This window comes from Paramormyrops kingsleyae, chromosome 16 (assembly GCF_048594095.1).
Source record: "Paramormyrops kingsleyae isolate MSU_618 chromosome 16, PKINGS_0.4, whole genome shotgun sequence".
In the NCBI taxonomy this organism is placed as follows: domain Eukaryota; kingdom Metazoa; phylum Chordata; class Actinopteri; order Osteoglossiformes; family Mormyridae; genus Paramormyrops; species Paramormyrops kingsleyae.
In genome coordinates, this window is record NC_132812.1 from 9866251 (window position 1) to 9891845 (window position 25595).

Genomic DNA, 25595 nt, shown 5'->3' on the forward strand with positions numbered 1-25595 from the left:
TATTTTTTGTTATATATGGTACAAGACTCTAAGTAAAAAGTCATTTTAGCCTTAGAGATGCATGATATATTGGTTAACATATTGGTATCGAATGATATTGCTTAAGAATCCAGATTTTGCCATCGGTCTGATGCCAAATCTTGGCTGATATTTTAACTTCATCAGTATTCAAAGTTAGCAGCACCACAGCTAAAGACACAACTACTAAAGCACCATGATAGTGGATACGATTGCTTTGCACAATCAGCCATTTTCCGGAGAGGAAGACGAGGGATTTTGTCGGCTCATTCACCACTTAAAAGAGGCCTCAAAGTACCAGTCTGCAACATGTTTATAATTCATCATTAGATATGGCCTACAGATCAGCTTCCATTTTTCTCGCAATAAAAATGATGACATCATTTCGCTAATTTGCACCAGCACCACCTCAGGTAGTGCCTTTAATCTGTTTGTTTTTTTTTCTGTACAGTTCAGTAGTTGGCCTTTTAATAATTTTATACTGGCTTGTTCTTTTTCTGTATTCCATTAATAGTGTGTAATTAAGTTCCTGTGGTAGTACTTGTGATTTTTTTCAGTGAAGTTAAAAAGGTTTGAATTCAGGCCATCAAAATAATTGAATAATCGAATTGAGATTAGAAAGTCAAGATTTCTGATGCATCAAATTGTTCCATCAGTAATTGTTACTGAATTGTATTGCAATGGGGCCAGCAATTTACACCCATAGTTCTTTTGTGTTTGATATCTGACAGTGACCAGAAATATGTAATGTGGAGAAACTGAGGAGAGGAATCTTCACTGATGGCTGGTTCATGACAGTAATGCTTCAGTCAGTGTTTCAGGAAGACTTCATGTTTACTACCTCCAGGCCTGTTTATTTCTGAAATGAACACCTGTTCAAACTCATGAGTGTAAAAGGCAAAGGCTATTTTCACTCACGTGCCATTTAATTTGCTCCATTTATTTGAATTTCATTTCATTATAATTTTTTGCCCCTCACTAATGTGTGGATGGTCTGTGAAGGGGTGATTTTCATAGCTCCGCTGACACAGGTATTATGATTTTACAGATCAGTGGTAAATCTTCCCATGAAACCCTTTTGACACTCTCTGGCTGGCTCCTCCCAGATGGAGGCGGGGCTCTGCATGACATCAGTGCATTTGTTGGCACCATGTAGGAAAGTTATTGTCTTAAATGAGGGTTTATGTGAAATAACCAACCAATAGCTGATTTGTTAGTGCCTTGATGCAGTCACCTGCTGTACAAAAAAGAATTTCGCTATCCTTCCATAGAGGAATAAAGCCAATTCATGCTATAAAACGTCTCCCTCTGATCACAGCTTACAATTATCACTGTCAGCACTATATAATGAGTGTGACCAGCCCCTAGGGTCTGCCCAAAGAGCAGACCTTAACCCACAGTGGTCTGAGTGGTCTGGCAGTCTTGAGTCTTGAGGCCAACACTGGACAGTTTATTGGACTGATCAGTTTTGTTGATTGAAAAGCTGTGACCCAGAGTAGAGTTTCCAGCACTAAATTTGGATTGTTCCAGTAATGAGATCAGCTATCTGAAATACAATATCTATAGCATGACCAAGTTATTAAACTTTGGACATGCTGATGTATTTATCTATGAATTGGGTGTCCGGTAATCCTACAGAAATGTATTTTATTTCATTTGTCTCATAAATGAAAAAGTTATTTGATCACTCTAACAACCATATTAGTGAAACCAGTGACCTTCCTGTTACAGGTACGAAACCAGTCCTAACCTGCAGGGGCACACACCTTACTGATGCTGGTTGTAGGTAGTGTGTGTTTCACAGTGTCGCAATTCTGGACTTCTGGGGCGTTGTACTGCTCTTTGTTGCCCTCTACTGTCTATTAAGGGAAAAACACACAAGTATAAAATCTGTCACACTGTTTTGTACAGAAATTTGTTATGCTGTACGTGGAGGTTATGATGGAGTCACATAATTTTTTGGCTGAGATTAAGCATCTACATGCAAAGCCTCGTCAGTGATGGTAAGTAAAGTCAGCTGGTCTGTGCCTTACATGGAATGAGGAGCCCCACCCCTCCCCCAGCTAAATAGACTCCCATGGGAATGCTAACTGAGGTCTGTAAAGGATCATGCTGGGGGAGGTCTTTGGGTCCTGAAGGGGGCTGTGTGGATAACAGAACCTGCAAGTTGGCTATTTAAAATACATTTTTCTATATCTGTGCATCACAGAATAATACCACCCAGTTAGTCAAAGCACGGTTTCAGCTGGCAGTTGTAGTTCTCAGCTTGGTGCCTAGAGGGCCTTGTGTTTCTATATGGTTGTCATTTCAAGGAAGCGTTGCAACCCTGCACTTCATAAGTGATATGGAAGCCGGAATGAACCATGATCCTAAAATAAGATCATAATTAATTGCATTGAGATGATTAACAAGTGATAACCATCAAGTATCTCATCATTTAAAAAATGCAGAATTCCTGTGATCATGGAAGCACAGTGTTGCTCTGTGGTTGATATTTTCCTGTGCTGGAGAAATAAGTGCTTATGTATGAGAAAGAATATCAGAAGAAAATCTGAAGGGTAAGCAGCAGTTTATTTAGTCAGAATGTCACATAATATGGTTGCCTGTGCATTTGTCTATATAAACAGTGCAGGCAGTGTGACAGAAAAAGCTCATTTTGTCATCCTTGGCTTTAAGATAAGTCGTGATGAGGCATCGTTGTTATTAGATGCACATTTCCTGCTTTACTGTGTTTATATGGCTGCATGGCATGTCCTGTTTTTACAGTTACACAAATTAAATATTAATACATGTTTGTTTCCTGACAACAATTATGATTCTGTTCTGTGTTTGCTGACATAATTGTGCTTTGGAATGTGTGCTTATGTATTAAATGTCTGCGTATGTGTGTGTGTTAAATAAGGAGACAGGTCTGCCTTCAGACCTGTGAATAAAATAGAGTGATTCACACATTGGCCGTCCATTTCCAAGGTGCTCCTCTGTAAAGCATTACAATGGATCTGGACATCATTCTGGGAATAGGGTTGCCTTAGTGTCTGCTTCTCTGTGTTTCATTGGTAAGAACTGGAGTGTAATGAAGCAGGAGTTTCACCCTTTTGCACCCAGTGTTCAGGAAGCTGCAGTGATGTGGCCAGCTGGCATGCTCCAGTGCCTTGCATCCAGCTCCCATTTTATTTTCCGTCACTCCGTCGTGTGTTGTGAGTAGCAGAGGGGCAAGGGGAAGGGGGGCAGGGCAACACCGTGAGAGCCAGAGCTCAGGGTCAGCATGATCACCCCTCACATGCCATTGTAATCAGTCCCTCCGCGTAATCGCGCTCTCTAGGATCCTAATAGCAGAGAAAGAGGGTGCAAGGAGGAGGGAAAGGGAGAGGAGAGACGTGAAGGGAGGCAAAGAGGGGGTGGGGGCGTTGCTTTCCCGATGCAGACCCCCCCTTCCTTATTCACAGTCGAGGAGAGCGCTCTCCAAAGCTGACTGGAGCAGCGGCCAGCCAATCAGAAGCCCTGCTGCCTGCTTTGTCATCGAGCTCTGATTGAGGAAGGATTCGCTCTCTTGCTCTGTGTTTGGAAGGCAGATAGGATGCCTGGTCAGTACAGCCTCCAGGGATAAAGCTGCTGCCCTGTGATGTGAATGAACAGCAGCAGCTCGCTGAGGAGAAAGCACGGCACATCTCTCCGCGCAGGCCCAGGGACGCCGCACCAGGCCTTTTCCTTGCTGATTTCTGCTGAAGGGGGGTCATTGCAGTGCCCCAGTCCAGCTATTTCCGTTGCTCATCACCCTTGTTTTTTTGTGCTGTTTGGAATATTGGCCCTCCATGTACGACAACTTGTACCTGCATGGATTTGAAGACTCGGAGGCGGTGAGTGAGTGGGGAGGGTGGCGGGGCTCACCTGGGGACGCCGGGGCTCGCGTGTGCACTGCCGTCGGCCACAAAGGGGCTGCTGCCGCTACCGGGTCCTGTCGCCGTGGCGACATCTGTGCGTGCATCTCAGGTCGGCTCCTCGGCGTTACTGAGCCATGCATCTTTGGGGCTGGGAAACAAATGCGGGCAGGAAGGGGTGTTTGTTCCATTTCTCTGTACAGCCTGCCTACCTGCACGCCGGTTTGCATCTCATTCTTTGCTTCACTGAATAGCATGCTGTCCGAGAACGGCCGGACGAATCGCCGCCCCTTTAAGGCTGCCATCGCATAATGTGTCATTATGTAGCCTTTTGTAAAAGTCCACTGCGTTCGTGTCCCATTTAAAGGGGCAGCATCCCCCCTTTGTCTCTCCCCTCCCCTGCCGAGCTATGCGCCTAAGCAGCCATCGCGGCGGCAGCAAATGATTGTGACGAGTCACCCGCAGGGGCAGCAGCACCTAACAGGCCGGGCTGGCCATCCTTCAAGCTGTCTGCCTGGCTCACATACGCACAGAGACCAGATCCCCGCAGTCTCTGTGGTTCCGTTTCTCAGTGACGGGCAACGACAAGAGGAAGCCAGTGCAGGACAAAAAAAGCTGCTTACAAAAGCAATAATAGAAAAGGCCTGGGCGGTGAGCTAGAAGGGGGAGTGTGCAGCAGGGCTTAGCGCAGCGCTAATTAGCCCAGCTAGCTCTCGCACCGAATGATTTCCCATGGAAGCGTGTGCTGGAAGCCTCCTGTGACGTTAGCGTGTTTGCTGCAGTGTGACACACTGTCTCGCAGAGAGCCTCTCGTGTCAGAAAGGAGCGTGTGCATGCTGACATCAAGCACCGTACTGCTGTCATTGGGCAGGTTTGGCGTCTCTCAAAAACCGCGCAACTGGCCGATGGAACCCACTTCCATTTTTAGACAACTGTTTATCCAAATTTATGTGAACTCATTAATAATTTACACTTGCGGTGAAACATAGATCAATATATTGCATTTTCCTTTCTGTCATTTTAGCCTGTACGTTTTATGATGCTGAGCAGTTAATTGAATAAAATCATTTATTGCCTTTGTATGTAATGACCGACCACCAGTGGAATACACAGAAAATGAAGAGCATAGGAATCCTGAGCTGGCGGAGAGACGCGGAGTCTAATACAGCGGCAGTGTCTCCCACAGCTCCTCAGCTACGGCCCTGTAGTGTGCGGCTCCCAGAGGTTCAGGATTAGGGTCAGTACTCTGCGCGTGTGGAGATCTATAAGGCCACTTTGCAGAGGGATGCTTACTCTGAAAGCCCGGGAACACTGACACCAAACAACATGACTATTTTATGACCTGCAGGCTCCTTGGTTACGATGGCCGTCTGGGGGATGGGAGACCTGGCTGTAATTTCTGCTGAGGTCTAGACCATCTCAGGGCTACTGCAACATCATTTTTAATCACTATGACAAATTAGCCAAAACAAATGCACTAATAAAGTTTGCATAGTCCTCAAAGAAAAAATATTTTATTTACATAATATGTATATATTTTATTATATTTAGTTAATATTGTATTTCTTTTTTAGGCAGTTAAAATACTTTATTGGATCTCAAGTATTATGTTTTTGTTAATATTTTGATATTTAGGGCATTTTATGCATCTTTTTTTTATTTTTAGTAGTAGTAAAAATTATGGCTTTCCTTGTCCAATCTGGCCAATAATAAGGCGACTGAGGACAGCATCATTTGAGGCAGTTTAAGAATTTGTGGCTTGTGTCACTCCTTTCCACATGTTCCCTTAATCCGTAAGACATGGGCTAGTTCATACCATTTAGGATGTATTTTTTTTTTGACGTTTTATATTTTGATATGACAAATAAAGTCACTCACTTTTATCAAAGATTGCGTGCAGAATATAATACTCTGTTGTGATTTGTAATGGTATAAATGCAAACACCAAGTACTATATGTTTAACTACTACGAAATGAGTATCATTACCCAGCCATAAAGAGCAGAACCAGGAAGAAATATATATCTTTTAATTTCTGACTTGCCATATTTGTGACATGAAATGGATATGAATTCTGAGCCACTATAGCCTCCATAAATCAGCACGTTTTTCTGTATGTGTGGTGTCTGCGGTTTGTGGCACACATTGTATTACACATTTCACCCATATTCCCTTCTATCAGTCTCTTGAACTTCCTCACCCCCCCCTCCCCCATAGTGCCTCAGTTCTGTAGCATGAGAAGCACATTGACACACAGTGAATTGGCCCTTGATACACTCTGATACACCATTGAGATACTCTTCGCTCCTCCTCTATTAATAATCAGCTGTGTTACTGAGCACAAGCTTGGTTTTGCCCAAATTCTGTCTTCAGATGAGTCTGAGAGAGTCCGGTTGATTGAGGATTCTGGGTTAGCCACTGTGATTGCCACTGTATTATTGCCCTTAACATCTCCACTTTCCTGTAATCAGTGTCTGTCCCATGATCTTTAGGATGCTGACATGTCCGAAGCCTTCTGAAGTTCAAATTCCACATCCTGCCAGCCGTTCTTGTCATTTTGGCTCCTCCATCACCACCACTCCAGCCTCCCCCCCTTTTACAAGCAGGATTTGGTGGGTAGTGTGCACCTCCCTGGGTTAGGCCTGTTATCAGAAGGACACCGGTTCAAATCCTAGAGTGATGTCACCACTGGACCCTAGAAGTAGATCCTTAACATCCTGCCTTCTCAAAAGTGTACGTCACTTTGGATAAAAGCATCTGCTAAAAATAAATGGGGGGGGGGGGGGGGGGGCTACTGGGCCCCACTGTACCCTGATAGGGACACTGGCCCATTGTGATAAGGGTGATATGCTCCAGCTGCTCCTGGTGACACACATAGATAGAAATTTAAGTAGTGAATGGTCAGTGGCCAGGGGAGCTCACACTCGGAACATTCCAGAGCCATCAAGTGCTGCATGACATCACTAGGCACTCGGGTCACCACTGAACATAATGCATGATGCTCACCACTGTTCCTGATACTCATATTTTTACAGTAGGCTGTTCACTGCAGCTCAGCATGTTTGTGTGATGTGTTAATAGGTCACCTGCTGGAATTGAGGTGTTATAGCATATGCTACATAATGCTTGGTGCCCAAGGAGAGCCGTTTCGTGTGTGTGTGCCTGTGTATATATATATTATATATGATATGTATTTGGCACATTCAGAATATTCTCAATATTGAAGCATGAGTCAATCTTGCAGATTAGCTCACAGTGAGTCAGACTCGGGTGCTGAAAAGTCCTCTGTGTTTGCGCAACTTCCTTTAATGTGTCCCACAGTGAGATGCCATCTAACGTGACCGTCTGAACTAAGATGGTGAAATGGCACAGGACTGCAAATGTTTTAGCTTGCAAACGTGATGACCAAAAAACTGTTTTGAGGAGGTTGACACATGATTTTTATCATTTTAAATGAAATATGGGTTTGTACCTGGGTTACAGAGCTAACATGATTAATTTCATAGATGGCCCAAGTAGAATGTCCAAGCAAAAGATACTGCAGAACTAAAGCATGAACTTTGTGCCAGGAATGAGTGTGTACCATGAGTCACGATAACTTTAAAGAAGAGGAATTAATGAAACGGCTATGGAACGTACTATATCAGCCTCAGGGCTGTGTTCATCCCGCAGTGTCTGAGCACAGTGGCCAGTACCTACTGTCTTTGCACTTTGTTTTTGCACTATGTGCACTTTATATACCTCGCTGCTGTATGCAAAAGAATTCCCCCTGGATCAATAAAGTACATTTTACTGTATCTTACCTGAACTGCACTCGGCGAGATGCTCTGAGCCTTTCTGTGACTGAGACAGTCAGTGTACTTGGAGGAGAGGGGTTGGTGTTTATGTAGTAGCTGACTCCAGTTCTTCAGAGCTGTAGTAGCACTTTCCAGCTGGAACACAATGTCAATGGGCATGCTAGCCAGATGATTCCTTGAGTGAAGTCATTAAGATGTGAGCTTAGGGTTTGCAATATTCCTGATGCATTTTCATGAATGCCAGATTTCTACCTAGAAGACAATGTCAGTGACCTGTTAACCAATTATTCCTTGAATGGGGTCACCATGGTAGAGCGAAATGCCTTGGTCTCACCTGTCCACCTACACCAGATCTGGAAGCTGAGACTAACAAGGCCTCTATGATATGAGACCACTGTGATGTAATCAATGTCCTCCATGGAGCGGGAGCTTCTCCCCCCCCCCACCTAGGCACCTGAGTTCTGTCTCCATTGAGCAGGACAATGCAGAGGAACATGGGAGAAGTGCTCCCGTGATACTTCAGCTTACGAATTAAACTGAGGCAAATCAGAACTCAGCACTGCTTCTCACTTACCAAATAGGAGGGCCTCCATATTTGGCTTCTTTAATGGCTCACACCAAGTAGTATGAAATGAGTATCATCACCTAGCCATAAAGAGCAGTTAGTCATGCTGTCGGAAGAGCTCAACTCCAAATTAATGTGCTCTGTGGTCATGTGAGTTGGATTGTAGCAACGATGCTTCTGGTGTCAGGTGAAGCAGGGCAGTCTATAAAAACAGGAGAGTGTGACAGCAGATGCTCTGGAGGGTAGCAAACCTGATCTGCAGCTAAAGTCAGAGTCCCTGCTGTGATATACTTTATCATTGGGGATTGCTGTAGCAGAGTATACTGCTTTGTTGGTTTGGTAAACTAGGCGTAAAGTTGAAAGCCTTTGAAGATAATTTATTTTTGGATAAATGTATCTGCAGAAAAGTAAAGGATGAGTCACCATCCTGTAAATGAAGTTGGAGGCCTGCTTGTGTCACCAGGCGCCTGTGCAGGTACTAGGTACTGAGAGATAAAGAAAACATTAGAACACTAGGCCCAGTGGCCGCCCATGGTCCTGTGATCATCATGCGCAGCTCATGGGAGAGCAGAGCAGCTGAAGATGACCTGTCACTAGTGGAGCCTTTCACACAGTGACCGGCTTCGCCAGGGTCCAGAGAGACACGGCGAGGGGGCTGGTGCTCATGCCGAAGCATCACTACTACAGAGGCTCCGCCTACTCTGAAAGACGGCAAAGATGAAAATACATCCTCATTATCTTTTAAGTTTACATATCCTGTAATAAACTCTCCTGCTGTATCTGCAGTCTGTTTCAGACTCATTTTAAAAACCATTAGAAGAAGTGTAGGTTACTGCCAGTCTAATTTTGTAATAATATGGTTTCTCATGTAGTTTTCATATTTTTAGATGCAGTGCACAAGCTTTGGTTTGACCATCACAGGACTCATCGAGTCGTGTGGTTTTTTTTAGTTCCATTTGTCCCATGTTCCAGCAAAGATTATAAATTGGTGCATTATGGTTTGTTTTGGTTAGTATTCCAATCTGAGGTAATGCTTTTCATTTTTCTTTTCTCATCCACCAAAATGGCTTTATACTGTTTGCTTTTTTTGTGATGTTCAGCCCCTTCCTGCCCCGTCTAAGGATCTAATTCTGTTTAATTCTTACATCACATGGATATATTTTTCTCCATGGGGACATATACTTCTCTCTTTTGCTTGTATCTTGCAGTGAAATCACATACTGCACTGCCTTGCCTGCTGTATACTAAGTACTAAGGCTTTTATATTCAATACTAGCATGTTTATGTAGAAAGACCAAAGATTAGATGTTAAGTCACTTGCTATGCATTTGACGGAAGCAACTTCAGCTGTGGAAGCTGGGCTGGATGGCATTTTAAAAAGAATTGTCCGGAACCCCACAACCTTGTTGCTTGAGGGCCAACCTGTGAATAGGGCAGAACAGAATGCTATACATCATGCTTTAGTGCTCATATGATATCATTTGTAAACCACTTTCCTTCTCCCATGAGCCTGCATTGTAGGTCTACATGGAATCAACAGTACATCAGTTGACACTACGAGGATGAGGGAGTTGTCATATGATCCTGGGCTGTATCATGTGACCCAGTTGCAGCTTCCCCTTGGTGAAAAGAGCATGGGCAGAGTGGCTGGACAGAACACCAGTTCTTGTTACAGAGCTGCTCAGGCTTTGCTTTTCACCACATTCACCTTGTTGTGGAAGAACCTATCTGGAGGACAGGAGGTGGCCCTGCTGTAGTAAACAGAGATCAAGAAACCCATAAACTCACAAGGGACTTGCAGTAGTTGGCAGGACACAATGTTGTCTGAGGGAGATGCCAAGAGACACGGCGTCCAGAGCAGTAGAGGAGGTTCCCCTATGTGTCATTATAGAATGCCCTCTGCAGGTGGTCATGTTGTAACATCAGCCACTCACAGGTCGCTGGCAGGCATTACGTCTTCTGTCCGTATGAACGTGTTTTGTGTTTGAATACACACCTGCAGTGTGTATGATGTGTCAAAATTGAAAATATTGATTGAAGTAGATTCCTGGGAGTTTGGGTGCCGTACTCCTCCTCGTTACCTGCCAGTTTTGTCCAGGTTATGGTTGTGACCCACCACTGGAAATCCGTTAGAGCAGAACTAGGGAAAGCTGTCCCCTGATTACAGAAAGATTCAACATTCACATTCGTGAAATGCTGTCTGTACAGTGCCATGTTTTGGTGGCACGATAGTACCTTTAGTATTCTGATTTGACTTAATTAGGCTTCATTAACTTGATAATTCACTCTTTCATGGCTCACAGTAATATAATGAAATAAGATCAAGTATCATTAATCCTGAACATTAAATGAAATCTTTTAAAGCTATACTGTGTTGTACAGTTTGAGTGGGCATTACTGATTTTGAAAAATGCAATGATGCTTTATTTGCCATTTACAGAAGTCTAGGTACATTGGAATGCTTATTTTCACATATCCCATCTTGTTCTCTGTTGAGACATACACACAAAGAGCTCCAGACTGACTTTTCCAGTGGTAAAACTGGTGCTACCAGTTTTCTCAGTTGGTCACACCAGCACATGATTTGGTCGCACCCTTTTTTTGGTGCAGCATGGTATGAGTCAATGACCTTGTATGCTGATGAATAGTTGTACTAATTTGCATATCGTAGTTTTTGCATTGATGAAAGATTGACAGTGACTCAAGACTTGATATTTACAAAATATTTTAATCTCAATATTAACTTAATAATTTTACAACAGCATTCATTCAGCCCCAACAATTCAGCTCAAAGAGGCACTAGTCGTTGTAATTGAAAATGGTACTTTTTCTCTGGCTCTCCCTCTCCAACAATCTCCTCCTCTTTTTTCTCAAATTGTTTTTTTTAAATGATCAACTATAGACTGTTTTTTGGATTACATTAACACCATAGCAGAAGGGATTGTTTTGCACGTTTTATCATCAGTGTGCATATACGTACATACTCCTGTGTGCAAGTAGGGAGAGACTAACTCAGTAAAAAAGAGAGGAAAATAAAATACTGAGCCAGTGAAGAAGAGAAAAAACTTTCAACCACAATTCGTTAACACAGTACCTGTGCTGGAGCAAAACATCCTAATGATTTTCATACACTTACACAGATGCATCAACATGAAATTTTAACTTGCTAACTCTCATGACATGGTTGCATATGCGACCATTTTGCTCAGTCTGGAGCCCTGGCACATATGGAGCTTTTCCATACAGGAACCAAGCCGTACCATAAAGAGAGACTAACTGCGCCATGGTTCCAGGTCCTTTCGGTTTTCCACTGCACAAGAATCAGCTCGGTAAATTCATTGCTGGGTTTGGAGATTGACAGTGATGTAAAACTGAAGAGGCGCTTATTTACTGTTCATACAAGGTACATCATGATTTACTACATGCCAATTTCAGCTAGCAAGTCTGTGAGAATCGCCATATTAGGTTAACATCAAATGCTTGCGGAATTAGCATTTGGTTGCATAAATTTGCATTCCGAGTCCATTTCATTTTGCTGTTCTATAATGCTATTTTAATTAGGTGGTTGGAAAGTTCTCAGTTATCAAGAATGCATCAATACATTTTGATGTGCAATGCTACAAATAATGAATAATATATAGAATATCCCTTTTTTTCCTTCAGATAATCCATGTAAATTGATGCAGAACACCGCCATATCCATGCATTTAGATCAATCAGATGGTGGTGAGGCAACCATAAGAACATAAGAAATATATACCGGTAAGAGCAAAGAGCAGGGACAGGCCAGGTACCTTATCTGGCAACCCTGGAATATTTCAGGGAGTTAAGAGCCTTGCTCAAGGGTCCAAGAGACACTGCCCTACACCCCCTACAAGTTTTTGAAAAAAAAAAGAGGCTTTGTTTTCACTGTGATGTGGTCTGAGTTGTTGCTGGAGTCCCGGTTTTGTTACAGACTGCCACCAGCCCGCATGCCTTTCCTTCTGGCAGCAGTTAGGGGACCAATATAAGACCAACAGGAAATTTTGAGGTGTGGCGATCCTGGAAGCTGGGTTACAGTTAGGGTCATGAGCAAAGCTGCAGCACGGCTGAAATGAAAGCCTGGCAGCCAGACAGCACTGAGAGACTCCTTCCGCTGGGTAAGCAGGGAGCCACAGTACAACACAGGCTGAATGAGAAACCATAGCTCATAAGAGGATGGTTATTTGTATCTGCCATGTTCCTGAAAATACGTGTTCAAACATGTGAAACAACTAAGCTTAAAATCACACCACACAGACTTTAACAATTGTTCAGTGGAAACGTCTATCCATCAATCCTTCTGTCCATCCATCTATCTGTCCATCTTCTGACTGGTTAACCAAGTCAATGTCACGGCAATGCCTGTTGCCTATCCCAGGGAGAGGATGGCACAAGAGTGGGGATGAGATATCAATAAAAACAATATATAATTTTGAGAAATCCGAAATTAGTAATCACAGTAACAATGACTAATGCTTGTGGTGATTAAGGAAATTGCCATAATGCTCACCAGTGGTTTAGATCATTTCAATCAATGACAATTATAATGGAATAACAGTAAAAACCAGTGACATAAATAGGAGCTAATGGCCCAGGGAAAAGAGCAGATCTAGCCTTAAATGAATATCTGCGTGGACAGAGAGAGCGAGAGAGAGAGAGAAGGGGGATGATGAATCACGCAGGGTGATGATGTCATGGGGAGCAGTGTTAGCAGAGGCCGCTCTCACCGGCTCCCTTCTTTATGTAACGGCTCTCATGTGACACTGACGGGGTGCCCAGTGAGGTGGGGGGGGGGGGCTGCTGACAGACGCAGCCTGATATGGGCACAGCCGGGCTCCGCTAGGCTGTCAAAACAAACATCAAAATAACCATATGCATATTTAACAGGCATGCTGATTACAGTGTAAATACTCGCACCAGATGACGCTTCCCAGTATAAATCCTACATTTCGTACAATTTAGTCACGTTGACAGGTTTTATGCTCTGAGCTCCGACACTGAGGGTTACGTTTTTTTTTTTATAGGCAGCAGTAATTGGTGTGCACATATTATGTGTTGACAAGGGAACTACATGAAAACAATAATAATAATGGTTGTTGTAATTATCATTATACCTCTTCTGTCCATCCATCTTCCAACCATTTATCATGATTCTATCCCAGAATGCCAGGCTGTACCAGGCAGGGATACACCCCAGAAAGGGATGCCAGGTCATCACAGGCTGTGCACACACACTATGGATTTCCATCTACAATACTATCTATAAAATGTATTAGCAAACTGGGGGACATCAAGAAAGCAGAGTGAAGCCATGATACGGCACATAAAAACAGGAAAACTACTTCATTGATGTTAGAGGTCTGTGTGGGGAGTAGTGAGTTTAAAAAATAATTCAGTTAGCGTGTGTAGTATGGGAAGCTGCTGATGCAGCATGGGCGTGACGGCAGAAATGTCACAGAAATGAGTGAATGCTTCAGCTGCGGTGCCGCTCTGTCGTCCATTAGTGATCTTTCACAGGGGTCACTCAGAATGCACTCCCATAAGCCCCTGTGTGTTGTGCTGCTGCAGTCTGCTCCCTTCAGAGTTGGCCCTCCACTCTCCCGTCTTTCTCTCTCCTTGGTGAGAGAGCATGATTGCAGGGTGATGTGTGGCTAATGGGATGGGGGCTTGTAACACCCCCCAGCGGCTTCAGTGCACAGCAGAGTGTGGCCGTCTGCGAGACCTGGGCTAGGGGCCTAACGCAACTTGGGATTTGGTCAGTGGACATCATGCCATTACACTGCTTCTGCTTCCCAAACTGGAAAGCTGGGAGATTTGTGACCTCCTGGGATAAAGCAACTGATAAGGAAATTATTTTAGATTCATTTCTTAAAAGGACATCGTAAAGTGATACCTGTAGTAGTCAGACTGGATTGATGTTATTACATATCTAGGTGCATAAGCAGCCCACTGATCTCTGCTTGTTTATCTTGAAATAGATTAGTTAGATAGATAGATATTTTTATTGCCATTTGCACAGGTACAGGTCAATACAAGTACATTGGAATTCCTGTGCGCATCTCCCAGAGTCATTTATTTATATATATATATATATATATATATATATATATATATATAAAATGAATAAAAGCAGCAAACACACTAATTGCAGGATGGAGTAAGTACATACACACTGTGTACAGATGCAGATACAGGATACAGTGCATGGCCTGGGTGGATGAGTGAATTATTTCACAGAAATAATATTAAGACAGTATATTGTACACAAAATTGGAATATTGCAGAATGATGAAACGTCATTCGTAGGCTTTCCACACTGAACGAGCTGGGAACTCTCTGTATGTACACCCGTGTGGCGTAGGAGGAGAGCACTCCCTTCTACAGCAGACGGCCGTCTGAAGGAGGCCTTACTGATGGCTTTGTCTGTGTCCTCGCAGTCTGGAATAACTCAGCTGTGCCACCAGCCATGTAGAAACCTGCAGCTTCACAAGTCCAGGGATGGTGCTTGTTTTGCTTTTTGGGCTGAGGCACAGGAAGGGTTAGTCAGGCTGGAAGAGGTGTGAACGAGGATGAACAAGAAAGCGTTTGATTCCAGGATCAAAGAGCCCTGTTCAGCAGCTCAGTGTGGTAGAGCACAGCTCCTTTTGAAATGAAAAACCAGCTTCTCCTTCGCAGTTGAGGGTGGTTGCCTCTAATTTATCACAAGCATGCTACAAATTCAATTTAATGCAAGAGGATGATGACATAAAGCAATAAAGAGCGGTCTAACCCTAAATAATAACCTTAATAGTGTGGGGATGTAAAGACCCCTCCTTATGTTTTTTGGCCGATCAAATTGCAGGAACTGAGGTAAGCAGGTTCCATTCTGCTTCACACGCCGCATTTGGGACTGATGCGGAGACCCACTGCTGTATCCTTGCGCAAAACTGAGAAATGCCATCTGGCTACAGCTTAAGCTGTAAATAAAGTTACTGCTAACCACTGTACATCAGCTGAGTAAGGCATGTAGTGTTTGCGGACGTGGCTTTCCCTTAGACACCTCAAATACAACTCCGTAGGAAAGCTGCATGCCATTGCCATTCAGTGCATCACCCAGGCCTCCCCATTATCGCATCTCTCTCATTCTCTGCATCACCTGTGCCTCCCCATGACTCCATTCATTGCAGTGCCCAGGTCTCCCCATGCCCCCATTCTCTTCCATTCACTGCATTGCTTGGGCCTCCCAGTGCCCCCATCTCCCATTCATTGCATCATCCAAGCCTCCCTATTACTGTGCCTTTCCCATCCCCTGCATTGCCTGTGCCTTCCCATGACTCCATTCACTGCATTGCCCAGATCTCCATGTGATCCCATTCACTGCATCGCCCAGACCTCCCCATGACCCCATCCCCCCCAGTCAGTGTATCGCCCAATACACCCTATGACTCCATTTCTCTCATTCACTGAATCCCCTGGGCCTTCCCATGACCCCATCTCTTCCATTCACTGCATTGCCTGGACCTCCCCTTGCCCTTGTCTCTCCAATTCACTGCATCGCCCTGGCCTCCCCATCCCCCATCTCTCCCATTCACTGCATCACCCAGACCTCCCCATTACTGTGCTTTCCCATCCCCTGCATCGCTTGTGCTCTCCCCATGACTCCATTCACTGCATTGCCCAGGTCTCCCTGTGATCCCATTCGCTGCATTGGCCGGACCACCCCGATGACCCCATCACTCCCATTCACTGCATCGCCCAGCCCTCCCCATGACCTCATCTACCCCAGTCACTGCATCACTCAAGCCTCCCTATGACCCCCATCTCTCCCATTCACTGCATTGCCCATCCCTCCTCATGACCCCATCTACCCCAGTCACTGCATCACCTGAGCCTCCCTATGACCCTATCTTTCCCGTTTTATTATTTCTTCTCAATTCACTCAATGAGCTTCAAAGGGTGTCCCTAGCAACACTCCTCTGCTTTAATCAGTGTGACTTTGATCCCACTTAGCATAGCACTAGCCTGTAGACCCACGGTGAAACCATTTCAAAAGGCCAATGACTTGTCTTCTACCACCTCCACTGTTACATTCTCACATGATTCAAATGAAAATGCGTCATAGGTATAAAAACAGTAATCTTTGAAGATAATTAAACTAGTGCTGTCTAGTGATCTTTGGGGATAACTAAGCTGTCTGTCCAGTGATCTTTGAGGATAACTAAGCTATGTCTGTCCAATGATCTTTGAAGGTTAATAAATTAGATATTTCCAGTGATCTTTGAAGATTACTGAACTAGATTTGTCCAGTGATTTTTGAGGGTAACTAAGCTATATATGTCCAGTGATTTTTGAGGATAACTAAATTAGGTCTGACCAGTAATCTTTGATGATAACTAAACTAGGTCTGTCCCATGATCTTTGAAGATCACTAAGATATGTCTATCTAGTGATCTTTGAAGGTTACTAAACTAGGTCTTTCCAGTGATCTTTGAAGATCACTAGGTAATGTCTATCCAGTAATCTTTGAAGGTTACTGAACTAGGTCTGTCCAGCGATCTTTGAGGGTAACTAAGCTATGTCTGTCCAGTGATTTTTGAGGATAACTAAGCTGTATCTATCCAGTGATATGTGAAGGTTACTAAACTATGTCTTTCCAGTAATCTTTGATGGTTACTAAATTTGGTCTGTCCAATTATTTTTGAGGATAACTAAATTACGTCTGACCAGTTGTCTTTGATGATATCTAAACTAGGCCTGTTCTGTGATCTTTGAGGATCACTAAGCTATATCTACCCAGTGGTCTTTAAGGGTAGCTAAACTATGCCTATCCAGATCAGCTTTTAGAACTTTTGCAATTTTCCTTTAAAACCAGAAAATTTTGCTTTTGACTGGTATTTTTAAAGTCTCATTAGAGAGCTTTTCAATTTGTACGTTGACAATAGTTATAATATGATATTATTTTATGCTGAAAGAGATAAGACTTGATTCTCACTTCTGCTGGGCTGCCCCAGAGCAGTGCTTGTATGTCCTTGTTTGAAACAGCACTGCTGTAGTGCCTCATTATCCAGCATACGCATAGATAGCCTGCAGGAAGATAACAGTGAAGCAGTTGGGGGAAGTTACTCACAAAAATAATTCATTATAGACACAGATGGAAAGTACAGGTCCAGAAAGTACAAATTCAGACCAAGATTTTGTTTTTACCAACTACTGGAGTACTTTGTGACTGTGACTCTTCATACTCAACTGCTCCCACAGTACAACACGTACTCCACAAACATACCTCCGCGTGATCAGCCTGTTTGTGATGCAGAGGACCTGGCTATCTGATGACATGCTGGAAAGTGTCATTGGTCTTTGCCCATCTGTGTAGCTGGATTTATCTGTTGAGGCAATTTGGTTGAAGTTCTTTGGTTAATGAATGTGTTTCCCTTCTGAGTCTATTTCAGAGCTCGTCAAATCTGGACCTCAATTCCAAATCCAGGCCTTGTTTTCAGTTCTCCCAGGTAGTTAGTTTAATAATTACTGACTCTGATTGGTCAGAGGCTTCACACCTGGCTCACAGGTAAAGGAAGGCTGGAAAACCAGCAGTGCTCAGACCTCGAGGACCGTGATTTGAATAATAGGGGTCTATTTCATGGGCTTGATAAGTCATTACCACAAGCACATGGTATGCACATGGCTGGGGGAAGTTATAGAGGTGCATATTCCAGGTGACTGATGTGGACATGACTGAGCCTTAACAGAGCCCTGTGACTTTGCTAGACGTGCCCAGCCTTAATAGGGCACTGTGACTCAGCTGGATATGACTGGCCTTAACATACACTTTGACTCAGCTGGACATGTCGGGGCTTGCAGAGCACTGTGACACAGCTGCTGTAGCCAGCTTTAACATACCGCAGTGACTCAGTTATACATGGCTAACCATAACAGGACTGTGACTCAGCTTGAGGTGGCTGGCCTTAAAATGCTGCATCTCAGCAAAATGTGGCCTGCCTTCAGAGCACTGTAACTCAGTTGGATATGGCTGACCTTAACAGAGCACTGTGACTTAGCTGCACATGGCCTCTCTTAACAGCGCTGTGACTCAGCTGGACATGACCTCCCTTAACAGTGCGGTGACTCAGGACATGGTCTGCCTTTTACAGCACCGTGACTCAGCTGGACACGGCTGGCCTTAACAGCACTGTGACTCAGCTGGACACAGCTGGTTTTGTGCTGCGACTCAACTATATGTGGGTGGCCTTAACAGAGCACTGTGATTTAGCTGGACATGGCTAACCTCAACAGAGAGCTGGGACTCAGCTGGACATGGCCTGCCTTAACAGCACTGTGACTCAACTGGACATGGCCGGCCTTAAAAGAGTGCCGTTATTTAGCTATACATGGCTGACCTTAATAGAGTGTTGTGACTCAGCTGGATGTGGCTGGCTTTAACAGAGTGCTCTCACTTAGCAGTACATGACTGCCCTTAACAAAGCAATGGGATTCAGCTGGGCATGGCCTCCTTTAACTGCATTGTAACTGAGCTGAACATGGCCTGCCTTAACAGCACTATGACTAGGTTGGACATGGTTGGCCTTAACCGAGTGCTGTGACTCAACTGGATATGGTTGGCCTTAAAAGAGCACTGTGACTTAGCTTGATGTGGCCAGCCTTAACAGGTGCTGTGACTCAGCTGGACGTGATTGGATTTAACAGAGAAATGTGACTCAGCGGGACATGGCCAGCCTTAACAGAGAACTGTGACTCAGCTGGATGTGGCTTGCCATAACAGAGGGCTGTGACACAGTTGGATATGGCCTACTTTAACAGTGGCCTGTAACTCAGCTGGACTTGGCCAGTTTTAACAGTGTGTTGTGACTCAATTGAATGTGGCTGGTCTTAAAAGACTACTGTGACTCAACTGGATGTGACCAGCCTTAACAGTATGCCGTGACTCAGATGGACATGGCCGTTACTAACAATGGGACTCCTGTCCCCACAGGGCTCAGCTGATTCCTACACTAGCAGACCATCAGATTCAGATGTCTCTCTGGAGGAGGAGCGTGAGGGTGGACGGCAGGAGCGAGAGCAGCAGGCTGCCCTGCAGTTGGAGAGGGCCAAGGTGAGCATGCCTCCCAGCTACCCCTACTCATCTGCTCATGTCTGTACCTCATCAGCATAGTCTTCTTATGATCCTTGGATGTTCTTTGTCCCTGGTTCTTCCTAGGCCAAAGCAGTGGCCTTTGCTGTGAAGACCAATGTTTCCTACTGTGGTGCCCTGGATGAGGAAGTCCCTGTAGCAGGAACCGCCATCTCATTCGATGCCAAGGACTTCCTCCATATCAAAGAGGTACAGTATCCTGTAGCTGAAGAGGTGAAGATATGAAGTCCCTGCCCCACAGGATAGTGTTTTTGTTGTTTTGCCACCTGGCAAAGATATCGGCATCTGAAACCTGAGTCCTTCTAATTAAGGGATGGATGGGTATCTCCAAAATACCGAGCTCGTCACGACTGCATCATTCATTCTGTTTTGATGTTCTTAGATATACTGAGACTGCAAACTGCCAACTGAATGGCTCACAGTACATCTATAAACAAAGCCCACTCTGTTTTTGTTAAGCAGGCCAGTATATTCCAGCTGTTTCATTATGATCACCACATCATAAGACTGTGGAGTTCTGGGGAACAGTTTGCTTACTATGAATGCCTAATATATTCAGCCCAGATCAGCTGGATTTTCCATTTTGGGTTTACTACCTGACTTTCACTGTAATACTGACAGGCAAGCCCAGCTGTGTACCTGTTTTCCATTGGCTCCTGCTATGGTTGTAACTGACCTCTGGGCTGAGGTCCTATCCAATGGCAGGGCGTCTCTCATGGTTTTGTTGGAGTTCCCCCGGTTTGTCAGATTCCTGGAAGGCTGAGCCTGGACTCTGTTGTGTTTTCTGGCCCACAGAAGTACAACAATGACTGGTGGATCGGCCGACTGGTGAAGGAGGGCTGTGAGATCGGCTTCATCCCCAGCCCTCTCAAACTGGAGAACATCCGCATCCAGCAAGAGCAAAAGCGGGGGCGCTTCCACGGGTGAGACTCTGGGGGCTGCTCATAGGACGGCTCACAGCTCATGTGTGTGATTCTGTGTTGTCAGCTGATGGCCTGGGTTTCAGAGTGGGACACTGTGTCCTCAGCTGCTCAGGGGGGCTAATTGAGCACAGGTGCCCCTGAGGAGGCTTAATTAAAATTCACAACTCTGTGCTATTTTCTAAGCTGCTTTGATAATGAGGGCACCCTTGACAGATCTTACCACAGAGAGACGATAGATACAGGACTGACATTAAATTCCTTACATACTGGGTTAGGGCTAGGGTTTAGGGTTTAGAGTTTAGGGTTACCTACTTGTGAGTAATAGCACCCATGAAATAGTACAAAATTTCAGCTGTCAGAGTTACACAGTAAATTTATAGTATGTGCCTTTGATACATAAAGCGGCAACACCTTGTATAGGTGACACACATCATGACACAGGGTGGACAGCAAACGGTGGAACAGAACATGCCGTTTGAGGTCTTAGAGTCCCCCAAAGGGACAGTGGTGACAGTGCCCCAGTTCTGCCTTCTGTTTCTGCTTATGCATTCCTGGATGTGGCTGATACACGGTACAGCATTACAGCAGTGAATTTATGTGTTGAAGCCCACAGGAGTTCAGAGCAATAGTCATCAGTTTCTCCATCTTGCTCTCCCTGGGCGACACAAGACACAAGTATTTATACTGGTGAGAGCGAAGCTTGGGGCCAGAATGCAGGGTCATCCTGCATCCTGAACCCCAAAGAAATTGGGGTTAAGGGCCTCGCTCAAGGGCCTTGTGGCAGTATGATTATTCTTCTGGCTGCGGGATTCAAACTCACAACCTTCCAGAAATAGGCACAGATCCATCACTGTCTCAGTCACTGCTGTAGTCAGTGTGTACATACAGATGTTCATGCTAACATACACCAGTTAGCTGTAGTCAGTGTGTACATACAGATGTTCATGCAAAGGTATGTCAGCTAGTCAGCTGTAGTCAGTGTGTATATACAGATGTTCATGCTAACATACACCAGTTAGCTGTAGTCAGTGTGTACATACAGATGTTCATGCAAAGGTATGTCAGCTAGTCAGCTGTAGTCAGTGTGTATATACAGATGTTCATGCTAACATACACCAGTTAGCTGTAGTCAGTGTGTACATACAGATGTTCATGCAAAGGTATGTCAGCTAGTCAGCTGTAGTCAGTGTGTACATACAGATGTTCATGCTAACATACACCAGTTAGCTGTAGTCAGTGTGTACATACAGATGTTCATGCCAAAGTACATCAGTCGGTCAGCTGTAGTCAGTGTGTATATACAGATTTCATGCCAAAGTATTCAGTATGTCAGATTATTTCACAAACAAATATGTACATCGCAAAATAAGTGTATTTGTCCAATAGGATCTTATAAGAGACGTAGGTAGTCTCTCAAACAAATAAACTCTAATGCAAAATGTAGCTGCTGAAATGCAGAAACGTGTTGCTGCCGCTGACTTTCCCAGAATGCACGCAGTGAACAAGTTCTAAATAGAATTGCTGCTAAGGATGGGAGTTTATCGATCCCACGATGCCTTTACAAGCATTCTCTTACTACATGCTTAAATCCACACTAGGTGACCTATGAAAATGAAAGAGCCTTTCCCCTGAAACCCAGAGCACAGCGCCACTTGTTCTCTCTCAGCCGCTAATGCTCTGCTCTGCTCCCTGCTCCCTTGCAGTAAGTCCAGTGGGAATTCCTCCTCCAGTCTAGGAGAGATGGTTTCAGGTACTTTCAGACCCACCCCTCCCTCTGCAGGTGAGCCTTCCCAAAGCAGCCCTGGGGATACTGATGAGGTTTAAGGTGCCGCGTTGCTTTGAGTAGCTAAGGCCTGAGCTGGAGCCACACCCCATGGGGCTGGCCCGGCATGGCCTTCTGGGTGCTGGCCACCCCTCCCTTAAAGTGGTACAGTTGTCAGACATGAGATGTATAACGGCCCCATACCTATAATGTGCTGTAGCTTAACATTTAACAAAGTACTATAAGACTGATAAATTCTATTTACTTTTCAAATTGGGCCGCGCATGCTTAGTAGGAGGGGTGAGTGTGATGGCAGCTGTGTATATACTCTGTCCACTATTTTCTACTCCCTCTCCAGCCGCTGCCACAGTGACAAAGAGGGGACAGAGCCTAATTAAGCACGGGATGGCACTCACTAACCTATCCCCCCCGAATCCTCTGCTCCGTGCTCAGGGCATGTCTCGAGATGGCATGTGGCCTGTACATGCTCTTAAGGCGACGGCTGACCTCAGAACCTCTGACCAACCACATGAGCACCATCCTTTCACTCCCACACAAAGACTAACACTGCTGCTCCAGCTGGCTTTCCAGTGACCCCCATAGCAGGCAGTCTGGGTACAGTACCCCACGTGGGTTCACTGCAGAGGTCTTACAGAAACATGGTGTTACACATATTTGTGCAAATTAAATGTAGTTACATTTTTGTTTAATGGGTCAATTCTTACTTGGTATGACTTTGTATATCCCTGTTTCGTTTGTGGTTTGAAACATCTTGTAAAGTTATACAGGCTGCCACGGTACGGCCTGGCAGAGTGATGGAGTGTGGGGCACTCTCCCAGCGCCGTTCCTGCATCAGTGTCGCGTGTGCCAGGCGGGAATGTGCTGTACTCACTGTCCTCTGCTTTTCTTCACAGGAAAGCAGAAACAGAAGGTGGTGAGTGCATATTTTATTTATAAGGTCATATATACTGACACATATAAACAAAGAGGCTAGTACTGGCTAAGGCAGCAAGCATTTCATGGCACGAATTAGATATAAAAAAGACTAAAATGAAGCCAAAGACATTTAAAATAGTGTTCTGGTGCTGAGCTCTGATTTGAATTGTGTGGTATTGGCTTCATGGAATTTGCTTCTTCTTCACCATTAATAAGGAAATAACGTCACAGGTGGCATCACTTATTCAGAGAATTTCATCGAGTTCTTCCTGTTCTATTTTCTGGCAAGACAAGGATCAACAGATTCATGACACAGTCATACTGCTTGGGCCAAGTAGACAAAATGCTGCATTAACTTAATTAGATGGTGCAACTAGAGAAAGGATCCATACACTTTTTTGTATATTACCCTCTCCATACACCAGGAGCAGATCACACCAAAGCTCATAAATGCCTCCATAGCTTTTCCTACCATATGACACAAGTCGCAGGTAATAGACTGTGGCAACTGTGGCAAGACGGTGATCCACCTTGTCAACAGCTGTACGTATACTTGATAAAATGTGGAGTAGCAGTCACACCCGAGACCCTGAGCAGAATAAGCAGTTAGAGGATGGATGGATGAATGAATTGATGGATGGAGGGGGAACCTGTCAAACGTTTGAGTTCACCTGACAGGTCATGCCAACACATCTGCAGCAGTTCCCAGAGATGTAGGGGGTTTGTGGGCTGCTTTGCTTTGACTCTTCTGTCAAGTTCATGCCATACATGTTTTCTGGGATTAAGATCTGGAGAGTGGCAGGTTTGAAATGAAAGCCTGCCGTGGATTAGGTAACGATTTCCAACTCCAGACCAATATCAGTGCACAGAGTCTCCTCATTGCTGGACATCGGGACCCCACTTACAAAGGTCATCCGCTCACACTTCCACTTCCCATTTCTTACAAATCATTCTTCCAACCACTTATGCAGTTCAGGGTCTCAGGGCTAAAGAGCAGCAGAATTGATGGAGATAGCAGTAACTGTACTCGATTATTAATGGTGAGCAGTGTGCTGATAGTGCCTCCATCTGTTGGCTTCTGCTTCAGACTGAGCACGTTCCTCCCTACGACGTGGTGCCCTCCATGAGGCCCGTGGTTCTGGTCGGACCCTCCCTGAAGGGATATGAGGCAGGTGACTTCGCCCATGGCTGTCTGTATCTCCATTGACTTGATCACCAACTTCTCTCCTCCATTCCTGCCCATATTCTGCACATTTGACCAGTGGCTCTCCCAGCCTTTGCTGAGCTTTATATATGAATCTGGAATGCTTACAGTATGTACTGAGGATAATAATGAGGATATTTTAAATCAAAGTGAGGCCTTATAAAGGGGCAGTTCACCCCAAAAGTGAAAAGATGTTTTAGAGGGGCTTTAGTGCCATCTAACCATCTAGGTTGTTCTGCTGGGAGTTGCCTAGATTTGGAGATATCAGGCATAGAATGTCGGGCTTCTCTCAAATATAATGGGATTGAATGGCATTATTCTTACTGTAGTGAATAAAGTGCCAGAAAAACATATTTTAAAACATTCGACAACAATGTATCGCTGCACAGAAGATATGAGTACAAGCACCCCAGCGATATCTTCTGCACAGTGATATGATTGGTGTGTGGAGTCCGGTAGAAGAATGTAGCTCCTACATTAAACTGCTCTTTACAAAGTCTGTGGATTGTCCTCAGTAACTGAGTTATGATTTCTGGTAAGACACATTGTTGTTGATTTTTTTAAATGTATTTTTTTGGTGCTTTAATCACCCCAAAAAGAATGCCATTCACTCCCATTATATTCAATTGAAGCCTGACATTTCTATGGCTGATGTCTCCAAACCTAGGCAACTTCTTGCAGAACAACCTATACGGATAGACAGCACTAAAGCCTCTCTAATACGTATCTTTTTCAGTTTTGGGGTGAACTGCCCCTTTAAGGCCCAGTAAGGGCCAATTTTAATAAAATGCTCTCTAAAATGTTAATTTATTAATGGATAAATTTGAAATTTCTCAAAGTTGCCTTGGTTACAGCAGCACAGCTATATCAAGGATAGATTGAGAGCCTGGAGAGTTCCTTCCTTAGAATTTGAGGTGCTACAGAGTTCAACTGCCTCTGTCAGACTAAACTAATATAAGAGATGTGAGTGGCAGTGTCAGCCAGTAAACATGCACGTGGGAAATGAGCAGAATGGAGAGCAGTTTCCTTGCATCAGTAGCTTGGCCAGTGGCTGCTTTGGAAAGGGGAGCCTGAAGCACCCCATAGTAAACAGAGCAGAATCATAATATTCTTATTAACGGTCATGACAAAACAAAATCTCTCCACATTGGCTCTCTTTAGCTGTGAGACATTTCCTAAAAGCTTTATAAGGGTCAGATCTGTTCCACTCTTTGCTTTCCTTCTGTTTTCCTTAACCCTTCCCTCTGTTTCTCTCTGTCTTTCTCTCCTTCTCTCATTTCCTCTTGTCCTTGGCCCCTGGGGCAGGTGACAGACATGATGCAGAAAGCACTCTTTGACTTCCTGAAGCACAGGTTTGATGGCAGGTG

General features: G+C 44.5%; 1 protein-coding gene and 1 long non-coding RNA gene across 5 annotated transcripts in view; one reads left to right on the plus strand and one right to left on the minus strand.

Annotated features, from left to right (window-relative positions):
• cacnb4a (calcium channel, voltage-dependent, beta 4a subunit) overlaps window positions 1–25595 on the plus strand; it is a 31389-nt gene that overhangs the window by 3547 nt on the left and 2247 nt on the right. Inside the window, exons 1-8 of one of the 3 annotated variants that reach the window (XM_023826938.2) lie at window positions 3390–3875; window positions 19245–19364; window positions 19470–19592; window positions 20199–20326; window positions 22030–22106; window positions 23003–23022; window positions 24112–24192; window positions 25534–25592. In XM_023826938.2, the coding sequence (XP_023682706.1) occupies window positions 3831–3875; window positions 19245–19364; window positions 19470–19592; window positions 20199–20326; window positions 22030–22106; window positions 23003–23022; window positions 24112–24192; window positions 25534–25592 (653 nt within the window). In that variant the 5' untranslated portion in view covers window positions 3390–3830. Of the gene's footprint in view, window positions 1–3389; window positions 3876–19244; window positions 19365–19469; window positions 19593–20198; window positions 20327–22029; window positions 22107–23001; window positions 23023–24111; window positions 24193–25533; window positions 25593–25595 lie in introns of those variants that run through there. The other 2 variants (XM_072700508.1, XM_072700509.1) reach the window with 2 other exon arrangements.
• On the minus strand, window positions 13004–19539 carry LOC111851744 (uncharacterized). 2 transcript variants are annotated; one of them, XR_011982966.1, is made up of 4 exons: window positions 19412–19539; window positions 17541–17640; window positions 17250–17341; window positions 13004–13122 (listed from the first exon to the last, which is right to left on the minus strand). It is a non-coding gene; the product is annotated as an uncharacterized lncRNA (long non-coding RNA). The 2 variants fall into 2 exon arrangements; XR_011982965.1 differs by lacking the exon at window positions 19412–19539 and having other exon boundaries at window positions 17541–18503.